Raw genomic sequence first — 26950 nt, 5'->3', positions numbered from 1 at the left:
TTGTATTGTTCGCAACGTATGGCGCCCAAATCTTTTCCATCCATATTCTACAGCCACGGTCGTTCTAAACTATACATTAGAAAGCGTTATGAAAAACCGTAGCAAAAAGTAACTTACCATCCATCCATTATCTTAGCAGGAGTCCGGGTTATTACCACTTTAAATTATGTGTACTGCAATAATAAAAAAGTGTAGATCCACCCAAAATATGGACGGGACCACACACACAGAAAACGGTCACCACCACCACCTTAAAATGAACGACCACCAAAATAGCATGATCACTGCCAAGTGTTGTAGATACAGAAATAGATAGTTTTACACGCTCATCGCACTGTCGCTCATTTAGAATTACGTGGAGACAAAGAAATGGAGAGTGAGAACGATGATCTTTTAGATGGGGCATTACAGCTAGATTCATCGGAGTCCGACGTGGAGGACGGCTCTGCATCTCGCCCGCGGCGACCCTGGACTACTATTTGGCGTTCTACAGAACCAGACGCTCTAGAAAGATATCCGTCAGCTCTACCACCACACAGTATCGACAAAAGCAACCCAGTAGGGTGTACGATTAACCATTTAATTGATCAAGACTACGATTTGCACCGATGTGGCCATAAAATGCGCTCACAACTTGCTCTGTGTAAATCTGAGCGCTGCAAGTCACGCCTGCAGCTTGCTGCCGACACTGATACTGACACGCCGTTGAACGCGAACCGCACCTGCCCCTGTCGCTACAAGTTCAAGGTCTGTCTGTCATCTAGCACGTGTGAGGTGCTTCAACAAGGCAATCATGCGATGGGCACCGATGACCCCCCAACACCAGTAAAGAGCAAGCTTACTCTGCAAATGAAAGATTACATTACGGACAGCCTCGGAGCTGGAGAGCAAACTACGGCTTCACGTCTACATTCGCTTATCTGTACACTGGTTGACCAGAATAATTTCGATGGTCCAGCTCCTACTAGCTCACAAGTATCAGATTTCGTTAAGAACTGGAGACGCAAGAATCCTAAAGATTCTATGGCGCCGATGATAGAGCTGTGTGATGGTCACCTCTATGACCAAATTGATATAGAGACGACATCAGACACAGCAATGATCATTTTATGTGATTCTCAACGCGACACGGGGCCCGGTGCAGAGGGGACTGTTTCGCACCTTGGTGACGGATCGGTCGCGTACCCTCTACGGGTAGGGATGACCTGTTTACGTCTAATTCGAAGCTACCTTGCGGTCCAGACTCATCCCGATTTCACTACAATTTTGCACATTGACAGTACGCACAGCATGGTTATAAACGGCTACTTGGTTTTTGTTTTTGGATTTTCGGATCGCGCTGGGCACTTTTTTCCGTTGGTATACTTTTGCACTTCGCAAAAACGTGCGATAGACATCGGATGGTGCATCAGATACCTGAAGCGTGTGTGCATGGACTGTGCTGGTGTTCAATTTGCACCACAATTTGTAATGATGGATGCTGACAAAGCACAATTTAACGCTTGTGTCACAGAACTACCACACACTGTTGTCTTAATGTGCTGGTTTCATGTGACAAAGAATGTATGGAAGCATTCTCGTGAAAAGCGCGTCAGCGAAGGTGACACAAGATCTGTATTTGTGGATCTTTATGATATGCACTATGCTAGTGAGCAAGAGTACCCAGTTGTGAAAACCCAAATTCTGACAAAATGGAGTGCCAAACCCCGGGGATCACCAGTACGCAAATTAACTGATCACATTGCTAAAATGTGGGTCAAATCGCACCGTTTTATGCGCTGGCAGGCTCATCACACACCACCCGTATATGCGGCTACCAATAATCCATTGGAGCAGTATCACCGCAAAGTCAAGCTTCAATGTCCTGATGGACCTTCCATACCTAGTGAGCTCATACAAAACCTGAATGGTGCCAGACTGGCTTTTATGAGTTCGGACCCGGAGTTTTCGTCAGTCCCTACTGCTTCAGAGCGCCTGGTAAGGCTTTATCGCTTTATGTGCAAGAGAGAATGCCTCGTGGTGCATATCCTACCTCCAGTAGGATCTGTAGCAGCCGATCTGTATCGTGTTGAGCAGCGCCCATTGCGGCTGGCGGCTTCCGAAAAGAAACTTGTTGCTAGATCAATCAGATCGGTCAATTCTAGGCGAAAACAAACCGAAGGTATGCCTGCAGGTGGTTGGGTCGTAGATACAAGGAGCAAGTCTTGCTCGTGCGCCTACAACAGGAAGCATGCTATGTGCTGCCATGTAATCAGTGCCTGTGTGCAAGGAGGCGTGTCGTGCTCCGGTGTAAGCATGCGGTTCAGACAGTTTGTCAGGCCAAGCCATGTCCATGCTCAGACTCAAGAAGGATCACCTGACTCTGATACTGACTTTTTGTCTCAAGTCTCTGGCGCTTCTACGCCAAGATCGACCGGAGATATTAGAGTGGGCGATACAAGTCAAGATTCATCTTCTGATTCAGACCATCCAATAGACTCTATTATAGAGAGATCAGTGCGAGCGGAGCCACTAAGTGTGCAAACAGCCGTCAACCATACTGTACAGAATGAAGATGACGCACAAGGATTTGAGCCAGCCACCTCTACGCATAGTCCAACGCCTTCCATTGTGAGTTCTGCTGCGACGGAGATACTGGACTACAGCCTCGGGGACGAACACGTCCAGACTAATACATCTGCTGAACATCACGGCCAATCGAATGGCGTATCCAGGAGTTGTCGGCGCTCCAAACGTCAACGGAAGCTTACAAGACGAGCTGTCGAGTCTCACCTCCAAAGCAGAAAGAAATCGAGGCAATGATGTAGGTGAGATATCTCTTTTATCATTTGTATCACAATCTCCTTAACTTTTAATATTACTATGGTCATTTCTTACTTCGTTCCAACCACATCCTCGCTGAGTGTGGTCTCTGCTCGGATTCCAGCCGAAATTTAGTGCCATAGCTCGTTGCAAGGGAAAGTGAGGCGTCGTTGTTGCTGCAACTACAACATGATCGCTACAACGTAGTGTTCTAATCACTTCACCTATGCTAATGATTCGAGCGAAAGCACTGACATGGAGTGTTTATAAGCTTTGTGCTAAGTGTTACTGCTTCCTATCTGTGTGGACACTCCACTTTTATTTTGTGAGTGATAGCTGTCCACCATTCGTGTGCATTCTCCATTTTTTTGGTGGCGGTTCCAACTTATTTGGTGGAGTTACACCGACCTCTCTTAGCAGCAGCCAAATACCCCCGGTGGTAGTAGTTTGTCGAGCTTCTTCTCAATAGTACCACCAAGGTCTGGCTTTGAACACTTGAAGCAGCGGTAGCTTAGTGCCGTCCTGAGTGCTAGTGATGCATGCTGTAAGTCGCTGACGATTGGATCTGCTGTCACGAATGGCTATACTGCTGCTGTTAGTAGGTGCCATAGTTGTAGTTGCTGTCTGTTTGTAATGCTCAGTCATCTCGTCCATATTGACGATCATTGATGGTGGCGTTCCTTCTAGTGTACCACCGAGACGGAAGCGCTCGTTCACCATCCTAACGAACTCGTTGCTTACATACTGTAAGTGGTCGCTAAGCTTTTGACCGACGTGAGTAAGGCGCCGAATACTCAGCCAGAAAATGGGTACACCCGTTGCAAAGGCGTTTGCGGTCACCTTCTTTAACAGTAGGATCGATTGATAGCGCTTTCTGATGACATGGCGTGTTGAAACATCAATCTAATGGCCTTGGCAATACAGAAGCCAAGCAGCAACTTCATTTTCGAGAGCTGGCGTGTGCAAGGGTCGGCCGACAGAAATCGCTCGGGCGCGTGGGTTCCTCTTCACTGTTTCTTCTAAACGCTCTCTATTCCTTCGCCAGTGCCGAATCTGAGACGGGTACGCCTTGTGCATGCGTGCTGTGCCCTTGACTGCTTCTCTCTTGGCTTCCAGCAGAATGCTAAGTTTGTCTTTCACGGTTAGGCGGATTTTACGTCTTGGCATGCTTCTGAACTTAATAGTCTCCGAATGTCAATATGATTTGAGCTCGTCTGGCAGCTGTGTGTGTCAGCCAATCACATTATACTCGAGCAAATTGTAGTGCCCTGTTAGGTAAGTCCCCTTTCGTGAAGTCAAAGAGGGGGCTACCCTTTACGAAAATTCGGTAGGCACACAATTTGTGGTACGCTTTAGTAAAATCAACAAAAATACGGAGAAATACTGTCCGCTACGTATTTATGACCAGCAATTGAAAGATTTAAAAAAAATCTCCTAAAGCATATACCAAACCCAAATTTAGGCAAGACATGATACATCACTTGGGACCGGTTAGGGACGGATATAACATTATTCCAGGTAGGGGGGGGTTACACTTGTGTACTACAGCCGTGTGACGTTGGAGTCAACAAGCTGATCAAAGAGGCCATTCGTGCACAGTATGAAGACTGGGTAGCGACGCAAATGGCTACAATTCCTTATGACGCTAACGTACCTGATCCAAAAATTGAAGACATCGTCCCATGGATTGCTAAAGATTGGGAAGGCAGTCTATTCGCAACACGCTTACCTCTATTGGTTTCGGCGTTAAGAGAGTAGATAGAGAGCGTGAAGATGAAACCGATGGAGAAGATGAGATAGAAGAGATTCAAGAGAGCATTACGATCTAAACTTTTCCTTAATTTCACTCAGCATTATGCATCTAACCATGCCACCACTTCGCTCCGACCGATGGCGCTTCTGAGCGTTCTCTGAGTGTCGTAGATCCTCAACGACGGTAGCAAATTGCCAAAGTTATACGCGACACATTGAATAAGCAGTCTACACGGCAGGTAGCCTACGTGGCAGGTCTGTGAGCCATCACGAATCGAGGTTGCCTTTATTCAGTATACCAGTATGATGTTGCCTTGGTCTTCGACCTCCTTACGGAACAGTAGTACGTCCCCCACATTCACATGTTTTCCGCATTCTTGGTGAGCGACACAACTTCTTCTAGATCACAGCCGACGACGTCGACTCCTTGTGGCGCGCTTTTTGTTTGTAAGCTCTCGACCACTAAAAACCAACAATCGGATTGTCCAAAGTCGGATAGGGCTACAGTAAATGCTCTTACTTCCGGTATCGAGGTCCGACCATATCCTAGGATTTGATATATTTTATAAAGGTAACACTACAAATTCAACTGAGAAGCAAGAAGAATAATATCTCCACATCTACATCTGATACGTAGCTTGTAAAAGCGGTTTCTTTGCTTCTTTCATCAGCGGCATTAAAGATAATGCCCGTGTGGCGAAAGAAGTTCTCAATGGTACGCTTACCTTGCAATTCATTCCAGACGTCATTGCTCCATTGCATTGTCTGCAACTGGTCCACGGCGTACGCCGTACTATCAATCTCAACGTTGTCCTTAATCTTGTCGTATACCCACCGGAGCTGCTTTCTTCTGTACGCCATTTTAAAGGATGCAATGATGCCAGCGTCCATAGGTTGTAGGAACGCAGTAGTGTTGGGGGGGGAGAGAAACTCCACTCGAATATTGGTGCACACAACCCCCCCCTCCCAGTTTGTGTGAAGAGGCATTGTCGAGAAGCAAGAGGATATGACGCCCACACCCTCGCGTATCCCTGGCTAGATTGAGTAACCACTCCCGCCTGTCATCCACACCTTCTTATTAAAACGGTAGCTAAAGCCGAGTTCCTCCGTCGTGCGCTTCTTAAAACAGTGAGGATTTTTTGCGTGCCCCAGATCGAGCTCTTCATGCGTCATGCTGGGAAAATCAGCTGCCTTCTGGATAAGCCCACGCTTCTGCTGTATCTTCATCCATCCCCCCATGACTAGATGGGCTGCTCGTTGCGGGTCCTGTTGTGGGAAGTGCGAGCTTTATGTGGAGCGAGCAGAGTAAATGACTGGCTCCGAGAGTCCCCTATCAGAGGCCCAATCATGTTTCCCTCTTTAAACGATTGCATAGGAAATTTCAGGGAATTAATTTATATCAGTTCCGGAATAGGAAGCATATACTGTATCTTAAAGCTGCTGAGCCAGACAAAAAGGCCCATCACTTAGTATAGAAAATCTGAAGAGGTGGGCTAGCCAAAAGCTACAAAATGAGGGGGTCACCCTTTCGCAAAATTTGTGACGTGAAAACTTCCATATTTAGACTATTCAGTCAGCCCCTACAACGCCGGGTATATATAATGACCTGTTAATTACTTTAAAATTTTAAACCCAATAAGAAGAAACTGAATATTTCGAGTTGTTAGCTAGGACGGTCTATCTATTCCGCAGTTCTGTCTCCAAGTAAATCATCCAACTGAGGCATACCGTGAGAAGCGTACTCGCGAGTATGTTTCTACATACCTTTGTCGATCGCTGTGCTCTTACAGCTTCCCAACTGTTTCTCTCAAGTGTTTATTGTTCTCGTTCTGCATCCCCGTATCCGCGGTCTCAAGTACCTGGTGCGCTGTCTTTGTGATCCTCGCGTCTGCTTGAACAACATTGACGTCCCACGACGGGTGTCCCTCACGCACAGAGAAGTCTCCAGTCGGCCCTCGGTCTTTGTGTCTGTGGTGATTATCGTGCCAGTGCTTCCTTACAAAATCACTTGCACGTGCGCTTGTCGCTGAGTTTGATCTCCGCGAAATGAACCCACACGTACTGCGCGTGAGCAAGCTTTGTTATTCACTCGTCGGATACGACATCGCAGATTTCACAATGTGCCTCAGGACTTGTGCGAAGATTCAAGCCCCACTTCACCAGAATCCAGTCACGTCTCGCCTGTCATCTCGAAAGCCACATGTGTTGACACTGGCGCCAGCGCCGGTAGCCTTCAAGGTGTGGTCTAAGATAATTTCTCGTTCTGCACGTTTGCCGCCGAGCGTGTGTGTCTCTTGCTGATACGGCAGTGGTTTGATGTCTCGAGCGTCACCGCTTCCGTCTCCGCCGTCCCAGCAGTCTTCTTTAATGTTCTTCATCATCGCTTATGTTGCGTGAGTGCAACGTTTAGAGGGGGTTATGTAATGGGCATAAATAGGTAGATTTCTATACATAAGTAGGTGCATCAGCACACGACTAGCGTGCGCTGAAATGCTGTCATGCCATTGGCTGAAATATGGGGAGCCAGACCCATTATTAGCCAATTGGGCTATGACGTGTATTTGAATGTGGACTTGGTTCCAAAATTACGTGGACGACGTGGGAAATCCGTTTGCGGTACAAAGATGGATGGTTCATATAAGCAGTACTTGTGCACGTTACGAGTCGACCGAGAGTCAATTTTATATCAATCTCTCTGGTTTCTAGCGCAAGAACTGATATTAGCTAGGAGCTGCAATTCAAAAAGAAGAACAAAGCCCGCTACAGGGATAAATCTGTACTGGCGAATTATAATACTAGTAATGTTGTACAGTACGCAATCCAAAATGTCAAGCGGAGCAATCAACGTGACTGAGCTTTACGTGACTAAGCATTTAAGCTTAGTCACGTCTATTGTTTAAAAACACTCGATACAGTACAAAGCTCCCCGTCACGGGACCTTGTTCAATATTATAGAGGCTTTGTTATTGACTGCAGGGATTAGGATCACAGATGGATAAGACCTAATCATATTGAAAAGGGTATAAGGACGTAGAGCGTGCGGCAGCACACGCATGAATTGAGTTGTCGCTCGGCAGCACAATTTATCGGTTCATTCTCCAATCCCCTCAACGACACCCACGTTGGAAACAAGTTCAGAGTCAAACATGCATGCATGGTATGTGTGCGTGATGGTTGCAACTATCATCCTTGCTACTAGTGGTGATGTTTCTGCGACCATGGATGAATCAAAATTCTTGGCGACTATCGCTTCCGCCAAATCAAGTGGCGCCAAGCGATTCCTGAGGAGCTACAACATGGACGATCTGGACGATGAGGAAAGGATGAACATCAACCCCGAAATGATTAGAAAGTTCAGCACTGGGAAACTTGACGAGCTCGTCGAAGGAGCAAAACGCAACAATATTAACCCCTCTGATACCGTAAAATGAGCTCGTGAACCACTAATTTTACGTCATAACTTACGGCGTAGCTTTTACCAGCGCGTTTGTATGGTGCTGTATCTTCCACTTGCCTATCCAAAACGATGGGAGGTCTACGTTCTCAAAGGTTTTTACACACTACGTCGTATATCATACGACGTAAGGATGACCCAAACGACACGGACACCGACACTTACGACTTTGTAAGAGTGAACATAAAAATTATAACGGGAAGACGCAAGCGAATGCACACATAGAACAGGGCTTTTCGATGAATGACATGCTAAAAGAGGAACAGACACAGATCATATGGTAAAGGACGTTGAAGCAATAAGCACACTCATCGTCAGGGGGAAACTAAGGAGGGCCCTCCAGCTGGAGGGCCCTCACATAAAAATAAACAAAAACAGAATAACAATATTCTTTTTGTCGACAACGGCAAAAATAGATTTGCCATTGCCGACGAAAACAACTTTTATTTTAATTACGGCAAATCCTTTTTTTGGCCGTTACCGACAGAAATCAAGAAAAAGCAACAACTATTTATAACCAAACAACAGTATCCTTAGTTGTTCCCATCGTCTGGCGCTCCTTCGCATTCACGGTTCGGCCTCCTCATCAGCACCCTCATTGTCTTCGCGGAGAATTTCACGACGAGTCTTCTTGCGGACGCCGACCCTTTTGGGAGCGCGGCGCAGCACGACTCGCTTGCCAAGGTGTGCTGGGATCCTGTCACCGCACGCGAAGTCCTCGTGCCATACTTGGAAGCAAGTCTTGTCGCCACATCTGCGCGCCTTGCCACACAGGTAGAACTTGGCGTCGCCGTTGGAGCAGTCCGGGCAGTAGTAGGTCGTCTGGAACGACCTTTTGAGCTCGCCTCGATACAGCGAGCACACCTTGCACGACCGCTGACGCCTCTTTTGGATGCCGCCCCTCACAGTCACCCAGTCGTTGAACGGCACGAGCGTGTGCCCGGAGAATGCAGGGCGCCCTCGCTTGCGTGCTGCTGGCGACGGAGTGGGGGCTGCCATGAAGGCTTCGTCCTTGAGCTGGAGCAACTGCTTGTGCAGCATGCTCAACCACTCGTATCGCTTCATGGGCGTCTCGCTGGCGAGCCGACTGGCCTCTTTATGCGTGAGGTACGCGTTGACGAGCGCCAGGTCCAGTAGTCCGAGGAAAAGACTCTTATAATACTTCCGGAACCTGAAGGAGAGCTGGATGGAGGAGGACTGGAGGCGGAGCTAGTCATGCACGTCGACTCCTCCCATCCAGCGCTGGTAATCCGTCACCAGCCTCGGGCACTTGAACATCGAAGTCCCGAGCCCCTTCAGGTTCCGCTGGATCCTGTCCTCTGCCATGGACACACCTGTCGCGAGGTAGTGGACCGGCTTCCGGTTCCACCAGAGCCACGAAACCATGGTCGGCACTGCCGTCGATCTTGCGAACTTGAAGGATCCACGCTCGATGCGCCTTGGTCGCGTCTTATGCTCCGCTACGACGTCGCGGTTGAAGCCCAGGCGGTTCGTCATGATGTTACCGATCACGTAGATTGACATAGAGAGAAGCTGGATGGCGAGAGCTACGGACGAATAGAAGCGGTCGATGACCACAACCCGGAAGCCACGATGCCCAGCTAGAACAGCGCTCAGGTTGCGGATGACTGCCGCAGCACCCGTCTTACGGTCCAATGCCTGCGCAGCAGACTCGCTGGCTTGGCGTTTTCCGACGTAGATCTCAAACCTGAAAGATACGACATTGAGAGCACGGTCAAAATCATAAAGTCATAACTTACGACCTAGCAAATCAACAAAAAAAAACATTCGTCGCTTACCGGTGGCAGTACGCAGTCAGCGAGTCGCATGTCATAAACAGATTGGTCCCGTAGCGGTGAGGCTTGTCTGGCATGAACATCCTGGTCGTGTTGCGTCTGGATGTCGCCGGCAAAACGCCTTCGTCAAACGAGATGATGTTCGGCGGCTTCCACGCGCTCAGGAGCCGTTCCTGCAGTACATCAACAACGTCACGGATCTTCCACAGCTTGTCTTGACGGTTCGGGTTGTCATTGTTCGCGAAGTGTAGATCGCGCAGGATCGACGTGCAGCGGTTCCGGCTCATGTACTTGCCGAGCGCACCTGCACTCAAAGCACTATTGTCAGTCATTGCCCAGTGCTGCGAAAAGCGTCGGGTGGGGATCAACATATGAGCCATGAGAAGTTCAATAACGCACAAGATCTCGCGCAGTGAGTAGTCGTTCTCCCGACGAATACGGCGTCGAAGTTCACGAAGTGTACGCATGTTCTCCGTTCTGAACGTCCGCGATCGCTCATAACGCGCTCGATGGTCCACCGTCTGCCTTTTCATCCGGTTCGTCTCTTTGGTGATCCGCCACAGGCTCTTCGGTAGGAAATAAAACAGCAATTCAAGAGGTGATTCTTTCTTCGAGCAAAGTTCTGGTGTTGGATGGGCGGTCTCCTGCACCAATCCGCGAAAGCAGGACACATCGTCCGCAAAAACTGTCGAAGGCGCGCCCCAGGCAAAGTTTCGCGGCGCTTCCTGGTCCATCTGCTCGATGGACAAGGTGCCACCCAGGGCCTCAATGAAAGCGGCATCCATGTGGGGCGACTCCTCGTCGTCCGATACCTCGTCCTCGTCTGGATCAGGACGGACAGGCTCCACGTCGTCGTCGTCAGAAAACTGGCCGTAGTCGGAGCCTGAACTCAGACTCTCGTACTCCTCTCTAAGATCTCCAGCCTTCATCAAGTTTACATCAGCTGGATCGCGCGGTACAGCTGGTCCTCCAGCGTCGTCACCCTCGCTGGCGTCTCTCGGCTCCCTTACCGTGTCGTCCTCAGAGTCTAGGTCGGGCTCCGTCTCCGAGAGCAGCCGCTGGAAAGCTCCGATCACGACACTCTGGTCTGAATCATGCACCGCGTCAGCACGTAGCGGGGATAGCCCGAAAGCTCTCCCAACCGCGTTCTGCGACAACGCAGGTGTGCCATCGTCCTCGCTGTCACTTCCGAACAGCGCGTCGACTGTGTTGGCCGAGAGGGCCACACTGCAATCAATCTGCGACGCTCCACCACATCTACATCACCGCTGTCGCCCACACCGCTCTCCGCTTCACCACCCCCACCGCTCACAGCTTCACCGCCGCCACCGCTCACAGCTTCACCGCCTCCACCGCTCTCAGCTTCACCGCCCCCACCGCTCTTGCCCTCACCGCCATCTCCACTCTCCTCGCCACTGCTGTTGTCATCTTCATCCTGAATCAGTCCGGTTGCGATCGCGTGCTCCACCACCGCTCTCTCACCTACCACAAACCAAGTTAGAAATGACGCATAGTAATACTGCACCAGCACAACATACCGTAGAACACAATCTCGCCTTCTGCAGGAACCTCGCTTGACGGCCTGACGTACGCCCAATCGTTTGACAGTCCGGTGGGAGGCTTCGACCGCGACCCCGCGGCCTTGAGCTGGCGCCACAGGTGGCCGAAGTCTACGAGGCGCGGATCCAGGGCGGGCGCTGACACCGACGCTTGAGCCTCAGCTTTGGTCCTTGCGCTCACAGAGACCAGCATTTTGCTTACGTCTCAGCCGGCAAAATCTCGAATGGCTGAGAGTGCCCGAAGACTTCTGGCCACTCATCAAATGATGACAGTTGGAAAGGTGCACTTGAACCCTTTCCCTCGTACTGGCTTTGTGTGTGCAGCAAAAACCTCTCCAGCCTTATATCCGATCGGCTTCAAATTTGATTTGATTTCAGTATCAGGTCGCCGTTTCCGAGCCAACTCCTATATGAAGAAAACACTATGTCGTAAGTTACGACGTACAATTTGGACTATGTCATAACTTATGACGTTGGTAACAGGGGGGTTAAAGATGTTCTTAACTCTGGCATGCGCAAAATTAAAGGCGAAAACCTCGAGAAATTTCGACAGCAGATTGAAAAGGAGAAGGCAGAGGATTCGAACACAATCGATCGACTTTTCAACAGTGCGAACGGCGGGAAGATCAACGAATGGCTTGACAAATCCACATTTACGACTTTGGACGGCATGATGCGAGACCGAAAGAAGTTGCTAAAGACGTACGAGCGTCTGAAAGCTGAGGGGGTGACCGCGGAGAAGGTGAGCAAGCTGCTTGAGGATCACCCAGTCTTTACCCACCGCCACAAACCGGCTTTTGAGATGTACATGAGCTTCCTTGCCCGCAAGCCCTCAAACTAATTGAAGGGCTACAGAAACTAGGAAGGGCAATAGATACACTGGCGTTTGTTTGGTACTAAGGTGTCGCGATTCAGAGCTTAACATCGATTGACAATCTCCACTACGCTTCCGGATGTTATTCATTATAGGTGCAAGTAAAGTTGTCTGAGTCAGACACAAAGAAAAACGTTACTGGTGCTAACTAGTACTTCGTAGTACAAATGTACTACTACTATACTGTTGTAGTAATAATGACGATATGGTACAAACGAAACTATTGATACTTTAAAATTTGTTCTAATCACTGAATGTGTAGTTTAGGCTAGGGGGTTATATGTTGGTGGGGGGGAGGGACAGCTCCACATCAAACCAAAATCTCCGTGACTAGCCACTCGTTGCCATAGCGTCCATCACATGCAGGAAATATAACGGGCTACTCCGTTACTTGCTTACACTAAGTTAAGGAAGCTCTCAATAGGGCGACTGAGACTTAGGTTTAGGTAAAATTTAACACTGACTTTATATGATTATAAAGTTATCATATGTACTGCTTCTAAATTTAAAAGTTCGATCTATGCTCTGAAAATGATTGAAGTTTACAAAAACAATTGTGGCAATACTCACCCCCACAAAATTGAGATAGTCATTATTGCCAAGTAAAGGCATTAATACATGTTTTATACCGAATTGGAGAATCCCCACATTGTATACCTTACACTATAAAGTAAAACCTCATCTAAACGAACCTTAAGAAACATGATGTCGTGTCGTACTCGCGTCCACCGAGCTCGTTCCCAGAGATTACTATGGAGCGAGCTTGATATTGGCCAAATTTTGATACAGATTTTAGAGACATGCAAATGTGTCAGCACCTGCAAAATGGCGGTAATATTTCAATCATCATAGGCAACCTGGAGACAAAATTTGGAAAGAGTCATTTTTCCGGGAATGTTGTTGTCTGAAAACGACAAATTGGCATGTGTAAACTTGTAGATGAGTAGAATGACAGCAATACGCAAAGAGACTATCGCTTGCCCTCAGTATAAGCTTTCCAGAGAGCAGAATAACACTAAATTGGAGGTACTTTACTACAGCAATACAGATGGCCCTAACATGGACTCAAACAAAACTAGTAGAGACCTGTCTATAATTGCGGCTTCGCGAAGAAGCCCGACATCCTGGCGTTTAATACTCGAAAAACACGAGGCCGTATTTTTAAGGCCTTAAGAGACAGGTCCATACTGGTAGTATCAAGATGATAAGCGTGCGGGTCACGGGGTAGGACGCAGGCCCGCACAATAACATACCTAACTGCCGCTTATTAACTCGTTGGTACATTTGTAAATTGGTGAGGATTGGGCTGGTGCCGCTTGGAGGGAAATGTTTAATTTAGTAGAGTAATTTAACATTTGAGGAAGGCTACTCGGTAGTGAAAAGGAAACAAAGGTGGCCGTGACTCTGCAATTAAGGGCCCAATAATTTCATGTTACGGGAGTTAACCGTCCAGCATCTGACGATCTGTCTTTTCAAATATACAATTAATATCCGTTATTATACGCTCCATCATATTAATCACCGACGGCTGCCTGATTGCCTTCTCCGCCGACTGCCTGGTTACTTCTTTCATTCATGTTACGCGAGCTAAGCGCCCAGCAAATCAACCAGGAGCTAACGATCTGTCATTTTAAATTCACAAGTATCTGTTTTTATACGCTTGCATCATATCAATCACCGGCGACTGCCTGGTCTTGGCATTCAGCTTGCAGGCCAATTCTACCTCCCCCTTCATGTAAGCGCTCAGATTCTTGTCCTACCTCCGAGAACGCTGAGCGAATTTAGCATAAGCGAATTGTTTGGCGACTGTGCCTCATCCAACCCTGATAAAAAATGCCCTTGTAAAAGCGATCGACACTTTTACTGATTTAGCGAAAGACTGGACTTTTAGAGCAATAGCTTCTTTGTTTGATCAGATGCAAACCGTTCTTCTGAAAAGCTGTCTAACTTAAGTAATTCGTATCTTTGCATAGTGTACGACACACTTTTTTCTTGGCGAGTTTAATCTGTACGTGCTTCGTACTACTGTACCACGATGAATTTTTGAGTGTATTCAAGGTGACCTGAATAGCACGTTTAATTGCTATATCTGATGGCAACACACCGGTCTTATCAAATAAGAAAGGTTCTACTGACTTTTAAAAAAGGTTGTCTGTATGTTGCGCGAATGTTTCCCAGTGGATCGCTGGCCACTAGCTTTCACTTCCAGGCTTCTTTGCAATAAACCTCCGGGGAAGAGGAAAAACCTTCGTGGCTTGCTTGACCACTTCAACTTGCCTTTTGCAGTATGAGCTCACCGCCAACACTGGGCAACATGTTGCCACTGGGGCCTGACGCATCCACACCTCCTGCTGCTTCAAAGAAGAAGAAACCTGGCCGCACTCCGAGTCTCATCTGGCAGCTTTTAACTGACGAGCCGGACCCACAACGCCGGAATTCGACGACTTGCAAGCACTGCAAGCAGCCCGTAGCTTACTACAAGAAATCGGAGCAGGCCATACGCCACCTCAAGAAATGTGCGCGGTTCCAGGAGATGCAACACCAATTTACCTTCATGAACCAATTCTCAGACGTCTTGCCACTGTACAATCAGAAGCTCAGTGCCAAAGTTCCCACCCCAAAACGGGCCAAAACAGACCAAACACAAGCGCAACGAGCGCAGATGGAGGCACTGCAGATGCAACAAGCCACGGGAGCTCTAAGTAGCGCTCTAGACCAAGCGGCAGCGCATCACGCACAGGTGATGAACCAAATCGCAATGCAACAGAGTATTCCTGAAAGTCTCATGGACCCTACGACGATGAGTATGTCTTTGAAAGATGACGCTAAGGAGAAAGAGTCTAAGGACCGAAAAAACAAGAACGGACCCTTGACAAAGACGCAGAACGACAGATTCGAAGAGGAACTGGCCATGCACGTGTACGTCACGGGGATGGCGTTTGATGCGCTGGAGGAGTCCCATCTGGCCAGAGCTATGACAATTTTACGACCGAATCTGAAGCTCCCAGACAAGAAAACATTGGAGAACGACTTGATGGTCCGGTGCTATGAGAAAATGCACAAGCAAGTGTGGGGTTATCTCTCCACTAGTCCAGTGAGAGCGTGTCTGAAGAGAGACGCATGGTCCAATATGAACTTGTACTACACGAACGACCCGGAGGAAATGTATGTGACGTATATGGCGGTGAACAACGAGAAACGGTTCTTCTTGGAGTCAGAAAAGGCCGAGGGAGAGGAGTCGCAGTACAACTCTATCATGATTGCGCAAGATCTCAAGCGGATGATGCAACCCATTGTTAGTAACATTAGTGGAGTGGTCACGGGTAGTACCGAGTACCACTCAAGAGCGTGGGATATGCTCAAGGCAGAGTATCCCACCAAGTTCTTCTATGGCTGTATCTGCCACGCTCTGCACTTGGCAATCATGGACATCTTCGGTCCAGAAAAGTCGCTGGAGAATGATCCTAGACGTCTGATGCCACAGATGCACATGGATTTCCCGTTCCAAGATCTCGTAGAGTTGACCAACAACTGCAATGAGTTGCTGTCGTTCTTCAGTAGTTACCAGTACGCAGCGAAGTTCAAGATGTTCGATTCGCAGCTGCTTCATACGATGAAGGGCTTTACCAACGCGTCGTCCACGATGGCGTGGGGTACACTGGCTGCTCGATTCCGCGTATTGATGCAGTCGGAAGATATCTTACAGTCCATTGTGAGTGACCCAGACTTCCTCAACGAATCTCCGACGAATCAACGTGCAGTTCGAACGAGTATCAAGGAGTTTGTATTGAATCTCAACTGGAAATTGACGTTAGAGAAGGCCATCACGATCCTGACGCCCATCGAACTGATCCTATACAAGTTCCAAGATGACCGAGCGCCGATTTCCGAAGTTTACTTCGAGTCCAAACATTTACTTACGGATTTTGACGCCGTCTTTGGACTCACGACAGTTGAGTTGGAATACATCAAGAAGGTGGTCACAGAGCGCTGGCAATATGTGCTCAGTGAGGCGCATGGCTTGGCCTTTTTGTTAGATCCACGGTACATTGGCAAGTCCATGACGAGAGACTATCGCGAGCAGATTGAGGAGTTGATATTTAACTTCCCCGAGACAGACCAGGACATGGGAGTTAACGAGGACCGGAGACGAGCCATGACGGAGGAGTACACAGAATACGTTATGTACGCTAAGAATCAACGCAACAACCGCACGTACAAGTGGGAAATGCTGGAAAAGGGCAACCGCTCGCCACTGCAGTTCTGGCAGTCGGAAGCCGATGATTGGCCGCATCTTAAGTCGCTGGCGTTGACGCTGTTCTCGCTTGCTCCTAGTAGTGTGGCGTCTGAGAAAACGCTCTGTAAGAGCACACTGACGCAGTCCAGTCGTCGCAACAAACTCAGCTTCGACGACATGAGACGACTAGCGTTCATTTGCATCAACGACTCGCAGTTTACCGGTAACCGAGTGACTGGTGAAGTGCAAAGTAACGCGCTGCCAGATTTTACTATGGGCGACACAGCACTATCGCCCGATGGGATGATGATGTGGATGATATGATTCCAACACAGCAACAACAAGTTAAGGACATAGTTTACCGTCGAGGTTTATTACCGAACAGATATGTTTCGTTTTGTGAAAGTAATTTACGACCCGATTGAATGGAACATTATGTGTCAAACACTGTTTAAAAAGCGAATCTGAATTTTTAAACTGTGCTATGACATGGCGCTGGAATTGGAGGAAGTGCTGGCCTTGCTGGACGCGCCAGCAGCTTCAAATGAGCTTCAATTGGCCGAAAGTCCAGTACCCATTACAGACTGGATGCCTGACTTGCATTGGGGGATACCGGACGACGACAACGAAGCCTATAGCGGTGCCGATGCGTCTACCATCACGAGAACCAATAGCAGTAAGAAGAGGAAGAAAGCCAACCCAAACAAAGCTCGAGATGAACGTCGATTCCTACTGGTAGTACTAAAGGAGCAAGTGCTAGAGCTGGACTTTACTCTTCAGCGTCTACAGACTCTCCGAAGCAAGAGACCAAGGAATGTTTAGCCTCCTGTTCATATTAGCGGCGTGCCTTGTGTGTGGCAAGAAATATGCTCTCGACAACTCAATCGAAGGGTGGAAGCAGAACAGAAGAATATGAAGCTCCGACAACAGTAGGAGAAGGAGAAACAACTCATCAAGAGCTTGGAGAAGATGCTCTACAAACGAAAACCGACGTGGAATGACACGGAGCCTCAAGCGACCAAGCAGACGCGTCGCACTGATATTCCTGATGGGTACATTGAACGCATGGCGGCACTGATTTTCAAAAAGCTTACAATCGGGATCAAGATGTGTTATGACAGGATGGAGAACGTATTCAAGACCACAGATTCCGTTTCTGTGGAATTCCTTAAACACGGTGGTGTTTTAGATGGAGGAAACACATTAAAAGGGACAGAGAGGAAGTTTTGTGATAGAAGAACCATGCCGTTTAACGTGCGCGCAAATGGGGATGCGTGGTGGGAGAACTGGCACAACTACAGAGGTCAGCGTTTTCAAGACATTTCAGCCAATGAGATAACGGAGAGCTTTGGCCTCGAGATGAGTGACTTAAAGACCAATGTCACGGGGACAGCGTATGCTCAGCAGATCTCTCAGCGACATATTGAAGATACACGTATTTTATTCGTGTGGGACGCTTACGTGGAGCCGTTCGGCTTTGCCAACGAGCGTGTAGGTGGAATCTATTTCTTGGAGCAGAATGATGTGCTAGTTGAGCCAGAAGAATGGAGCTCTGAACGGGATCCTGGAGATAGCCAGGGCTGTGCTACACGAGTGTCAACTTGTTATGTGCTGACACCGTATTTTTTGGATCCCAATCTGAAGGATGACACCAAGACGATAGCGGTAATTAACTATTTAATGAGCGCGATGTCCACCAATGTCATGGCGCTTAGCGGGATGGTGGAGGCTCTGCTGCCAGATCAGGTACTCCTGCAATGCAACGATAAATGAGAACTATCGGACGTAAACACGTAATTTACGATTGTGGATTGAGAAGGTTTTGGAGTTCTCAAGTTACCACGTCAAGAACAAGTGCTTTGAGTCCCGTGATGCTGTCGTCTACGTCAAACACAATCGTTGCTCGCTACGAATGCGATGGGAAGGACGTACCCAGAGTCTTGTGGAGAGTGCGATACACCGGTCAGTCGTTGAAAGCTCGTGCCAAGCCTGCGTTCAAGACTAAGCAGCAGTTCAAGCGCGCAGTGGAGATGCATCTCGACTGGTCCAACCGCATTCCAACTCCATTCGTGACGTTGTTTGGGACAAGAGAACACGCAGTCAAATGGGCGAAAAGCCACTTCGAACTTGGATACGACGACGTATTTCTTCTGAAAATTAATGCGTCAAAGCTGGGGTCAATTTTTCAAGCGCGGTACTTAATTCAGGACCCAGATTTCCACAATGACGAGTTCTTGGTGTTGAGGAAGATCCCTCGACGGAGTATTATCCGGGAGACCTACTTGTCCTGCGCTGAGGGCGACTCGAGCGAGGACAGTGTTGGACGAAGTAGCGAAGAAGCTAGTGAGGAGGATGATGTATTCTCTGGTTAGATTCAAAACAGAAGGAGAGTTAAAGTCGCAAGAAGTAATATTGCTTAAAGAAATTAATACCGTCAAACTAACATCCTAGATATCCGAACCACTGCTATTTTAATATCACAAACCAGCAGTTAAGGCGTGCAATTAATTGCTAAGAGCTCGAATCTGACCAACGTTTAAGAGCACAAGCGATTCGCTGAGAAAGAGTCTGATGATTGTACCAGTACCATGAATACGGAGCCAACTAGGCAGACTCACAAAACAGTCATGATAAAATTCAAGACTTCATGATTTTCTTAACGACTTAACGTTAGACATCTACTACCTTCACAAAATACATGAGATTGGTATACAACTAATGGTGCGTCGGCGGCAGGAATTACTGCTGTTGTCATCGGTCCCTCTATACAAAGGATATCATGTTACTGCGCCATCACCTCACGTCGATACTGTTATAAAGGGTTGTCAAAGCAATCAGGTGCGAACGAGGGGCATACGAGAGTAGTGGAAAAAAAACGAGTTGTGTGGCAGACCTGCAGCGAATCAAGGGAAATCGGGTGGCCGTGATGAGGTGCAGCTTGCCAACATGAAGGGTGAAAAGAGAGCTGGTGCCATCGATGGGGACACATTTAGCGTACGAGCAGAAATCGCAGGTCAGCGAGAACGCTTCACTTTGATCTTTTCATTCGAGTTGATGCGCTGGTCTTCAAGCAGGAATCCTTCCGGCATTTCCCACACCGATCAATGAATCATTTCAGACGCTCGCAGCATGTGCGATATCTTTCTTCCATACACAAGGCTCGCAATAAAGATACCGGCACAATGTCAGCGAAAACGATCAGAGTCGCGAATCTGTATAAGTGTCGCAAGAGAACATTCCAGCCCTGCTCTATCGAGTTCAGTACGACGAGAGGAGGTCACTCACCGCACGAGGAGACCCAAATTTCTTCACTAAAACGCAATTCAAGAAGACCGTCGAGAGTCACCTCAATTGGTATAACCGCAAGCCAACCCCTTTCGTGTCCGTGTTCGAGGATCGCGAGCACGCTTTGAACTGGGCTGGTCTTCGGGGTGATCAAGTGGTGATGCTAGAAGTTAACGCGTCACAGCTGGGCTGTCTTTTCAGCGTCTGGAGCTTAGTGATGAGCGGCCTTGTCAACACTCGTCTATCGGACCATGTGTACCAAGACGAATATCTAGTGCTGCGTGGCATCCCCGAGCAAAGCATCATCAACAGGCATGTAGTGTCACTCATTGGGTGTTCGCGTGGCGGAAAGAGTTTGATCTGATAAGAGCAATGTCGGCGTCTTCCCAATGAACCCATTAGCGAGAGACTAAAATCGGGCAGAGGAGGTTCTGCATCATCGCGGTGATTGTTGACGTCGCTGACGCCTGCGTCTGTGCCACTTGAGCACTTAGTATACGGTAACCAGTACGGCTTTCTTAAATCACCACTACGTCGTATGTAGAGTTTACATAACAAAAATATCGGAAGTCTTTTTACCGAAGTTAAATAAAAGAAAATTACTTCGGTGCATGGCGAAACTAAAGATCCACGATCACTGGCTACATTTGCTAAAGGGACGCAAAATCTGCAAAACTCACAGCCACCTACAGCAAGAATTTAATTCTAGAAGCGCAATGACTATGTCAGCAAAAACGTTCAGAATTGCCAATCGGTACGAGTGCGCGGAGAACGAGATTCCTCGGGTGCTCTATCGCGTCCTGTACATGTCTCTCACAGCGCGAAAAGACCCAGATTTTACCTCCAGGACGCAGTTTAAGAGGGCCGTTGAGGACCATCTCGATTGGTCCAACCCCGAACCATCTCCTTTCGTGTCGACGTTCGCGAGTCATCGGCACGCAATGCATTGGGCCGCCCGTCGAGCCGAACGTGGAGACCACGTGGAGATCCTGGAGATCGATGCATTTCAGCTGGGCTTCATCTTCTGCGTTTGGGACTTGGTGAAGTACGAAAACGTCAACACTGTCCAGCCCGAGCACAGGTACCAAGACGAATATATCGTGCTCGAAAAAATTCCTCGTCGTAATCGGTCAGACCTTCAGCAGTTTAGCATTTTGAAGTTTTTTTCGTAAGTTTAGTACCTCAAAGTATTTTTTTAAATACCGGTACAAACTAAACTTGAAAATTGCAATAGTTGTCTTGTTTATGGTCACATTCCACGGCAAATACTTTATTTTATACTTGTAGTAATACCTTTCGTATGGCGGAGGCTCTGTATCATCTCGGCGACTCGTTGACGTGGACGCCGACGTCTGCGCCTCGAGGGCAGTTGGTGGTGCTCGAAGACTGCGTGGAGGCTGGCGGGGCCTTCCTGGTGCATCACTTCACGTCGTTATTTCTCAAAGCTGGCCATCGCGTGTGTTTTGTTGCCAGCGCCAACACTCCTGAACATTATGCAGCCGTTGGAAGGAAATTGGCAAGTAATTAATGTAGGCTTTTAAATTAAAATTCTCCAAATAATTGTGAGCTCTTTAAGGGTGCGAATTTTGCAGCTTCTCAGTCCAAAAAGCAGCTCCAAGTGCTGGATTGGACCAGCATGGAGACGGACAGTACCAAGGCAGAGTGGACGACGCTGTTCGAGTACTTGAGGAGCTTTAGCAATGAAGAAAATGGCGCCGTGTCGATTGTAGTGGACGATGTCAGTGCCCTCAAATGGCGGCTTGGAGGCGCTGCGGTGCTCGACTTTGTGCGATGCTGCAAGACTCTAACTCACCCGAAAAACGTAAGTGCTTATAGTGTATGGCATTGTAAATATGTACTGAAAGAGTGTTGTTTAGGGAGCTACAAATGTAGTGTTACTGACCCACGCCGACACGGATGTTCCAGCATCAAGACCATTGGTAAGTTTTGGATGCAGTTGGTTATAACTAAATGGTACATTAACTTATGTGTTGACGTAGAGTCTCGCACTTGCCGATATGGCGACTGTGGTCTTAGCGACGAAGCCTTTGAGTACAGGCTACTCCAAGGACATCCACGGAACGGTATGTAGTTTGTACAGCATGTTCTAGAGGCTCCCTCTAACTATTTAATCTCTTCGCTCTGTGATCGTTTAGCTGTCCGTCCACCGTCAGAGCCAAGGATTCAGTGCTAGCGCAGTCGACGAAGACCCGACCGCGATTCCGTACAAGATTCTGGAAGGTACTATCAAGTGTTTCCACTCCGGTGGAGAGGCGTTACGATGGAGTTAAATTTCCTTCGTCTACCATAAATAGCAAGGAATAAAGATATCGTTCAAATTGCATTTCTCCAGCTCGATGGCAACGCTCGACCTCCCCACGAAGTCACGGGATGGATACAAACAACTGGCACACATTGGTCGGGGCACCTACGGAGATGTAAGCACTAAAATAAAATATTGGTATAATTTTTCGATCAAATACTTTTTCTTACCGTCGTCGACTGAGTTTTAGGTGTTTCTCTGTGAACATGTTGAGAGTGAAGATCATGTCTGTGTAAAAGAAATGGATCTGACTTTCCTGCTCTCCGCTGAACGGTAAGATGTCTACGAAGAGATCAGAAACTAAAACTACTTAACGTCTATGCTACTATGAGTAGAATGAGATGTCTTACCGAAGTAGAGCTGTTGTATCAACTTCCAGAACATCCCAACATCGTGGGATTCCGTGAAGCCTTTTGGGTACAAAGTCCTGAAGGGAACCAGCAAGTTCTCGCTCTCGTTCTTGAACACGCAGATGGTGGAGATCTGGAACAGTATCTTCGGCTTTCTCAGGTTAAAGAAGAAGACGTTCGTCGAATCTTCCTTCAACTTGTACAAGGCGTCAGTCATCTGCATAGAAATCGAGTGATTCATCGAGATCTGAAGAGTAGCAACGTGTTTCTCTTTAAATCTGGACGAGTTGTTCTGGGAGATTTTGGAACTTCAAAGCTGCTTCAAACGACCGAACCAGATCAAGCGTTGGAAGCTCAAGGATTGACGTCTACAGTGGTCGGATCTCCGCTTTACATGAGTCCAGAGCTGTTAGAAGACGAGTCTCATGGCTTTGCTACCGACATCTGGTCTCTTGGCTGTGTACTGTACGAGATGCTCTCGGGAGGGAAAGCTGCATTCAATGCTCCATCGTACCCCGCTGTTGTATTCCGAATTACGCAAGGCGACTATGATCCTTTGGATACGGGTCTCGTGTCCTTGGAAGTTAGAGATCTAGTCGCCAGGATGTTACAAAAAGATCCTAAATCACGGATAAACATAACGGAAGTGCATCAATCTCCTTGGCTTATGGTACTCACTAGCACGGAGTTGCGAAAGATAGACTCTCCACTGCATCAGCAATCTACACAAGGTGTGGTAACAGCATCGAACTGCCAAGAAACGATAGCTGGACAGCAAATTCCAGCCACTTCAATAGTTCAGTCGACACAGACGAGTGTTCTCCCTCCTCCTGCGCCAATTGTGAACAAAATCGTGGAAGTATCACCACCACCAGCTCCGCAAACTCGAAAGGCGAAGGCGTCAGTATGGCAAACTAACAATTCACGCCGAAAGCGCAAAGAAGCTGATCGATTCCGTAACCAAGTAGCTTCTCCTTTGATACGGGTAAGCTGTGCCTTGACTATTATTTGTTGTTTATCATTGACTAACGTTTAGATTCTCCCGGTGCTTCTTAGCTTGATGAGCAACCCCCACCTCCACCGATGCTTCCGTCAAGGGCAAACTTCTCGACTGGGTCCACAAAGCCGCTGAAGCTTCATCACTTGGACCACCGCAATCTTCCAAGGCAAAGAACACCAGACCTCGAGATTCGAGGTGTTCATATCACAGGGACCGCAAGAAGACACCATTCAGCCCTCTCGGCACCGGAAGTGTAGGCCTTTTTGTATTATCATAATGTCTTTTCTAAGGTGCACGTTTAAAAATAAACACTTGAAAAGGAAAAGTGAGCAATACAATAACCATTTGACTTGAATCGAATTGATATGGGATTCGTTTCACAGATCATGTAGTTAGCTCTCTAATAAATTTCAGAGAGATGTTTATAGATTGGGAATTTGACAAAGTAGTATAGATTCAATCTTTTAATTGACAGGATTAGTACTTCGTGTTGCGGTTTGTGTTGAACTGTACTTAGTGAAGCACTTGTAAGACAAAAGAAAGGAGAGAGAAAAATTTCCTTAGTCGAGAAAATTTGCTGAAAACTTGCAGTCATAAGAATACAGCTACTACCTTAATGTGGCCTTTGCCGCCCCGTGTCTGTGTTGATTCTTCCCACTCTGCGTGTGCGTCTGTAGGAGGAATTTACAGTCCCAATTCTTCGTATAAGCGGATGGTGACAGAGTATTACCGGATGCGAAAATTAAATCAGCAGTATTCGCCAGTATCAATGTAGACCACCCTACTTGAAATGGCGAACAAATGTTATAGGACATGCCGCATGTGTCAGCTTATAAGCATTTATAAACCAGGCGTGAGCCAGCGATCGCTCCGGTCGCCTGGTATGCGCTTGCAGCTGCCAAACTAGCACTTTGGTCGGTTGCTTGTCGCTGGAAGTCTCGGGCACTATGAACTGTGCGGTATTTGGCGTCAAGCCCGCACTAAGTCGACACGGACATTATTGCTTTACTTATATCGCAAAGAAGAATGTCGACTTCCTTTTTCTCCATTTGCCTTCAGCTGGGACCAACGCAAAAGCGATAATTACTATTGCATGTTACAGTAGCATCTCGACCTACGAGGTGCATATGCAATCCGCCGTAGTATTGGCATTTTGAGGCCCTGTTCCGCAAACCCTCTAGAAGTGAACAGCGGATTTGTTTTTCCTCTGGGTTGATACCTTCCGCTGTTTCGGAGAATCCGCTGGAACCGCATGCGGAACACCCAGATTTTAATCTATTTGGAGCGTAACAAAAATCTGTAATATGATATGTGAAATTATAAAAGAAAATAGTTTATTAGAAAACGTAATGAGCAAAATAGTAGAAGCGATCTCAGATTCAATCTGAATCTGAATTGTCCGTCAGCAGGTACTACTCTACCATATATCGGCGGCTTTCGTCGTCCATCCCATAAAATATGGTTGCCGCGTTCGGTTGAGCTGCTAGTAGCTTTATAAACCTGAAGCTGGGACTTCGTTTGTGAACATATCCTTAAAGATTTTAATTGCTTCGTCCGCGCAGGTAAGCTGTCGGCTTTTGTTGTGTCGAGTACTGATAGAGGCCGCAATCACTTCCTGCGCATCAGCCACAGCTCTCATCGAATCGCTCATTTTTTAACCAGTGGTCGTTTGGGTGAAGGTCCAACAATCGACACGGTATATGTACTTTGACGGCAGATGGTCGACTTCTTTCAGCTGTTTTTGACCCTCCACTGTCGTTATCGGAATTGCGATTGAGCCCTGATATGTTCTGAGATCAGTATCGCTGCTCGACATTGCGTGCCTCTCGTTCTGCTGCACTGATATCGTCAGTCGAACCTTCATCGCCGGGGTCGCTCCTTTATCCACTCAGAGACGACGGTGCCGGCAGTGCAAGGCTTATAATATGCTCATCGTAAACAGCGAATGCACCGGTTGCAGCGGTGCGAGACATAATTATGTCCAGTTCGTGGTACATAAAGAGAGGTCTGCTTTTAAATTCTTTTGCTTGAGGGTACACAGCGATTACTTCGTCCCACACAGAATCTGGAACCGTAGACATCCCTGTGGTGGGACCCCACCCGAACCCACTGTTTGCCTTCATTGCAGCGTATGTCCCGTATTTATTTTTCAACTCTGCAATCTTACTCTGCCGTGGCTTTCGATCTCGTGTCTGGCTGGTCAATAGCTCATCGTTGAATGCTCTGACTATGCGATTCCAATTCGCTTTCTTGAAATTTGCACCGTTTAAATCACCAAGCCGCACGACTTCATCTATAAATGCATTGGTGAAGCGAGCTGTAAGGGCTTGAGTCCAGCCAAAGTTCATGGTTCGCAAAGCTGATGATGCTGGAGCTGTGTTGGGTTTGGATGAAGCTGACGCTGTGTTGGGTTTCGACAACTGAAACGAGTCCAGCAATAAATCGTAGGCCCTTTCAAAAAAACGATGGTTGTGATCTTGGATATTTTTTAGTTTTAACGCAAATATAATATTGTGGGTGTAATACCTATATTTATATTCTATTACCAGCTTAGGATGTCGTTAATTTCATCCAGAATGCTTTTCGGACCATTCTCTGATGTGCTATGGACGCATCTAATGAGGAAGGCAACACATCGGATGACGAAGAAGAAGATCATATTGTGCTCGTTATGACAGGGCTAACATCGTACGGGTCGTATATTCGAGATCCTTTTGCAAAAGAGGGTTGCTGTACATCGATATTAAGCGGAGCTATGTACTACGAGGAGCTGTTAAACAGTCGAAGTCTGATACGTTTCTCGAATGTCGCTCGTGAGTGTATAAACTTTTCATTGCTACTTGGTGAATCAGAAACTACGCGATTGCTACCATTAACGGCTAGAATTCACAGCGGAGAGCGCTGACTATTTTTCCTGTTCATACTTACCGGAAAACGTAATTGAACAGCACACTATCGATTTCAACATGGACTAGCGACAAAAGGCAGGATTGTTCGGCAGTGTTTAGCAGCAATCAAAGCTCGATGGGATAGATTTGTTTGTATCACCAACAGTACAACCCCCGTCGAGATTTAGCAATCCGTTAAGTTCTTCTCCTACTTCAAAACGTTTTAGGGGCTGAGATGGAACTCACATCCCAGTGGCTCCTCATGCTTCAATTGCTCCGCGGCTTAGAAACAGAAAAAAGGTTTTCACTCCAGTAACGTGCTTGGGGCGTGTACCTTTGCAATGTAATTTGTGTATATCCTCCCTGGCTGGGAAGGGTCTGCACATGACGGTCGAGTACTAAACGATGCTGTTGGTCATAATTTTCACATGTCAAAAGGTACGTAACCTCACTTGTCATGGAAAACTTTACATGATTTTCCTATTGATGCGACCTGTGTAGGTAAATACACTTAGGAGATGCTGGCTACGCGCTGCCCAACCACACCACAGAGGAACGCGCTATCATCTTAAAGAGTTCGATGATGGTCAGCAAAACCCACAGACAAAAGAGGGGTTGTATAATCTGCGT

General features: G+C 47.5%; 5 protein-coding genes across 5 annotated transcripts; all 5 read left to right on the top strand.

Moving 5' to 3' along the window:
• Positions 1–7700: 7700 nt before the first annotated feature.
• Positions 7701–7985, top strand: PITG_16541 (secreted RxLR effector peptide protein, putative; the record flags this gene model as incomplete). The annotated part of the gene is made up of 1 exon (XM_002897519.1): positions 7701–7985. The coding sequence occupies one exon, from the start codon at positions 7701–7703 to the stop codon at positions 7983–7985; it is 285 nt and encodes a 94-aa protein (XP_002897565.1).
• Positions 7986–17716: 9731 nt separating this feature from the next.
• Positions 17717–18247, top strand: PITG_16540 (M96 mating-specific protein family; the record flags this gene model as incomplete). Its single annotated transcript, XM_002897518.1, has 4 exons — positions 17717–17728; positions 17778–17783; positions 17882–18139; positions 18203–18247. 4 exons carry the CDS (start codon positions 17717–17719, stop codon positions 18245–18247), a joined length of 321 nt encoding a protein of 106 aa, XP_002897564.1.
• Positions 18248–18345: 98 nt separating this feature from the next.
• On the top strand, positions 18346–18846 carry PITG_16539 (uncharacterized protein; the record flags this gene model as incomplete). The annotated part of the gene is made up of 1 exon (XM_002897517.1): positions 18346–18846. The coding sequence occupies one exon, from the start codon at positions 18346–18348 to the stop codon at positions 18844–18846; it is 501 nt and encodes a 166-aa protein (XP_002897563.1).
• A 2213-nt stretch (positions 18847–21059) lies between these two features.
• On the top strand, positions 21060–22050 carry PITG_16538 (uncharacterized protein; the record flags this gene model as incomplete). The annotated part of the gene is made up of 5 exons (XM_002897516.1): positions 21060–21260; positions 21336–21581; positions 21637–21699; positions 21760–21843; positions 21916–22050. The coding sequence occupies 5 exons, from the start codon at positions 21060–21062 to the stop codon at positions 22048–22050; spliced, it is 729 nt and encodes a 242-aa protein (XP_002897562.1).
• Positions 22041–23689, top strand: PITG_16537 (protein kinase; the record flags this gene model as incomplete). The annotated part of the gene is made up of 4 exons (XM_002897515.1): positions 22041–22197; positions 22273–22308; positions 22380–23417; positions 23489–23689. 4 exons carry the CDS (start codon positions 22117–22119, stop codon positions 23687–23689), a joined length of 1356 nt encoding a protein of 451 aa, XP_002897561.1.
• Between the last annotated feature and the right edge of the window lie 3261 nt (positions 23690–26950).

This window comes from Phytophthora infestans, genomic scaffold (assembly GCF_000142945.1).
Source record: "Phytophthora infestans T30-4 supercont1.44 genomic scaffold, whole genome shotgun sequence".
NCBI lineage: Eukaryota > Oomycota > Peronosporomycetes > Peronosporales > Peronosporaceae > Phytophthora > Phytophthora infestans.
This window is presented reverse-complemented; position numbering and strand designations above follow the sequence as displayed.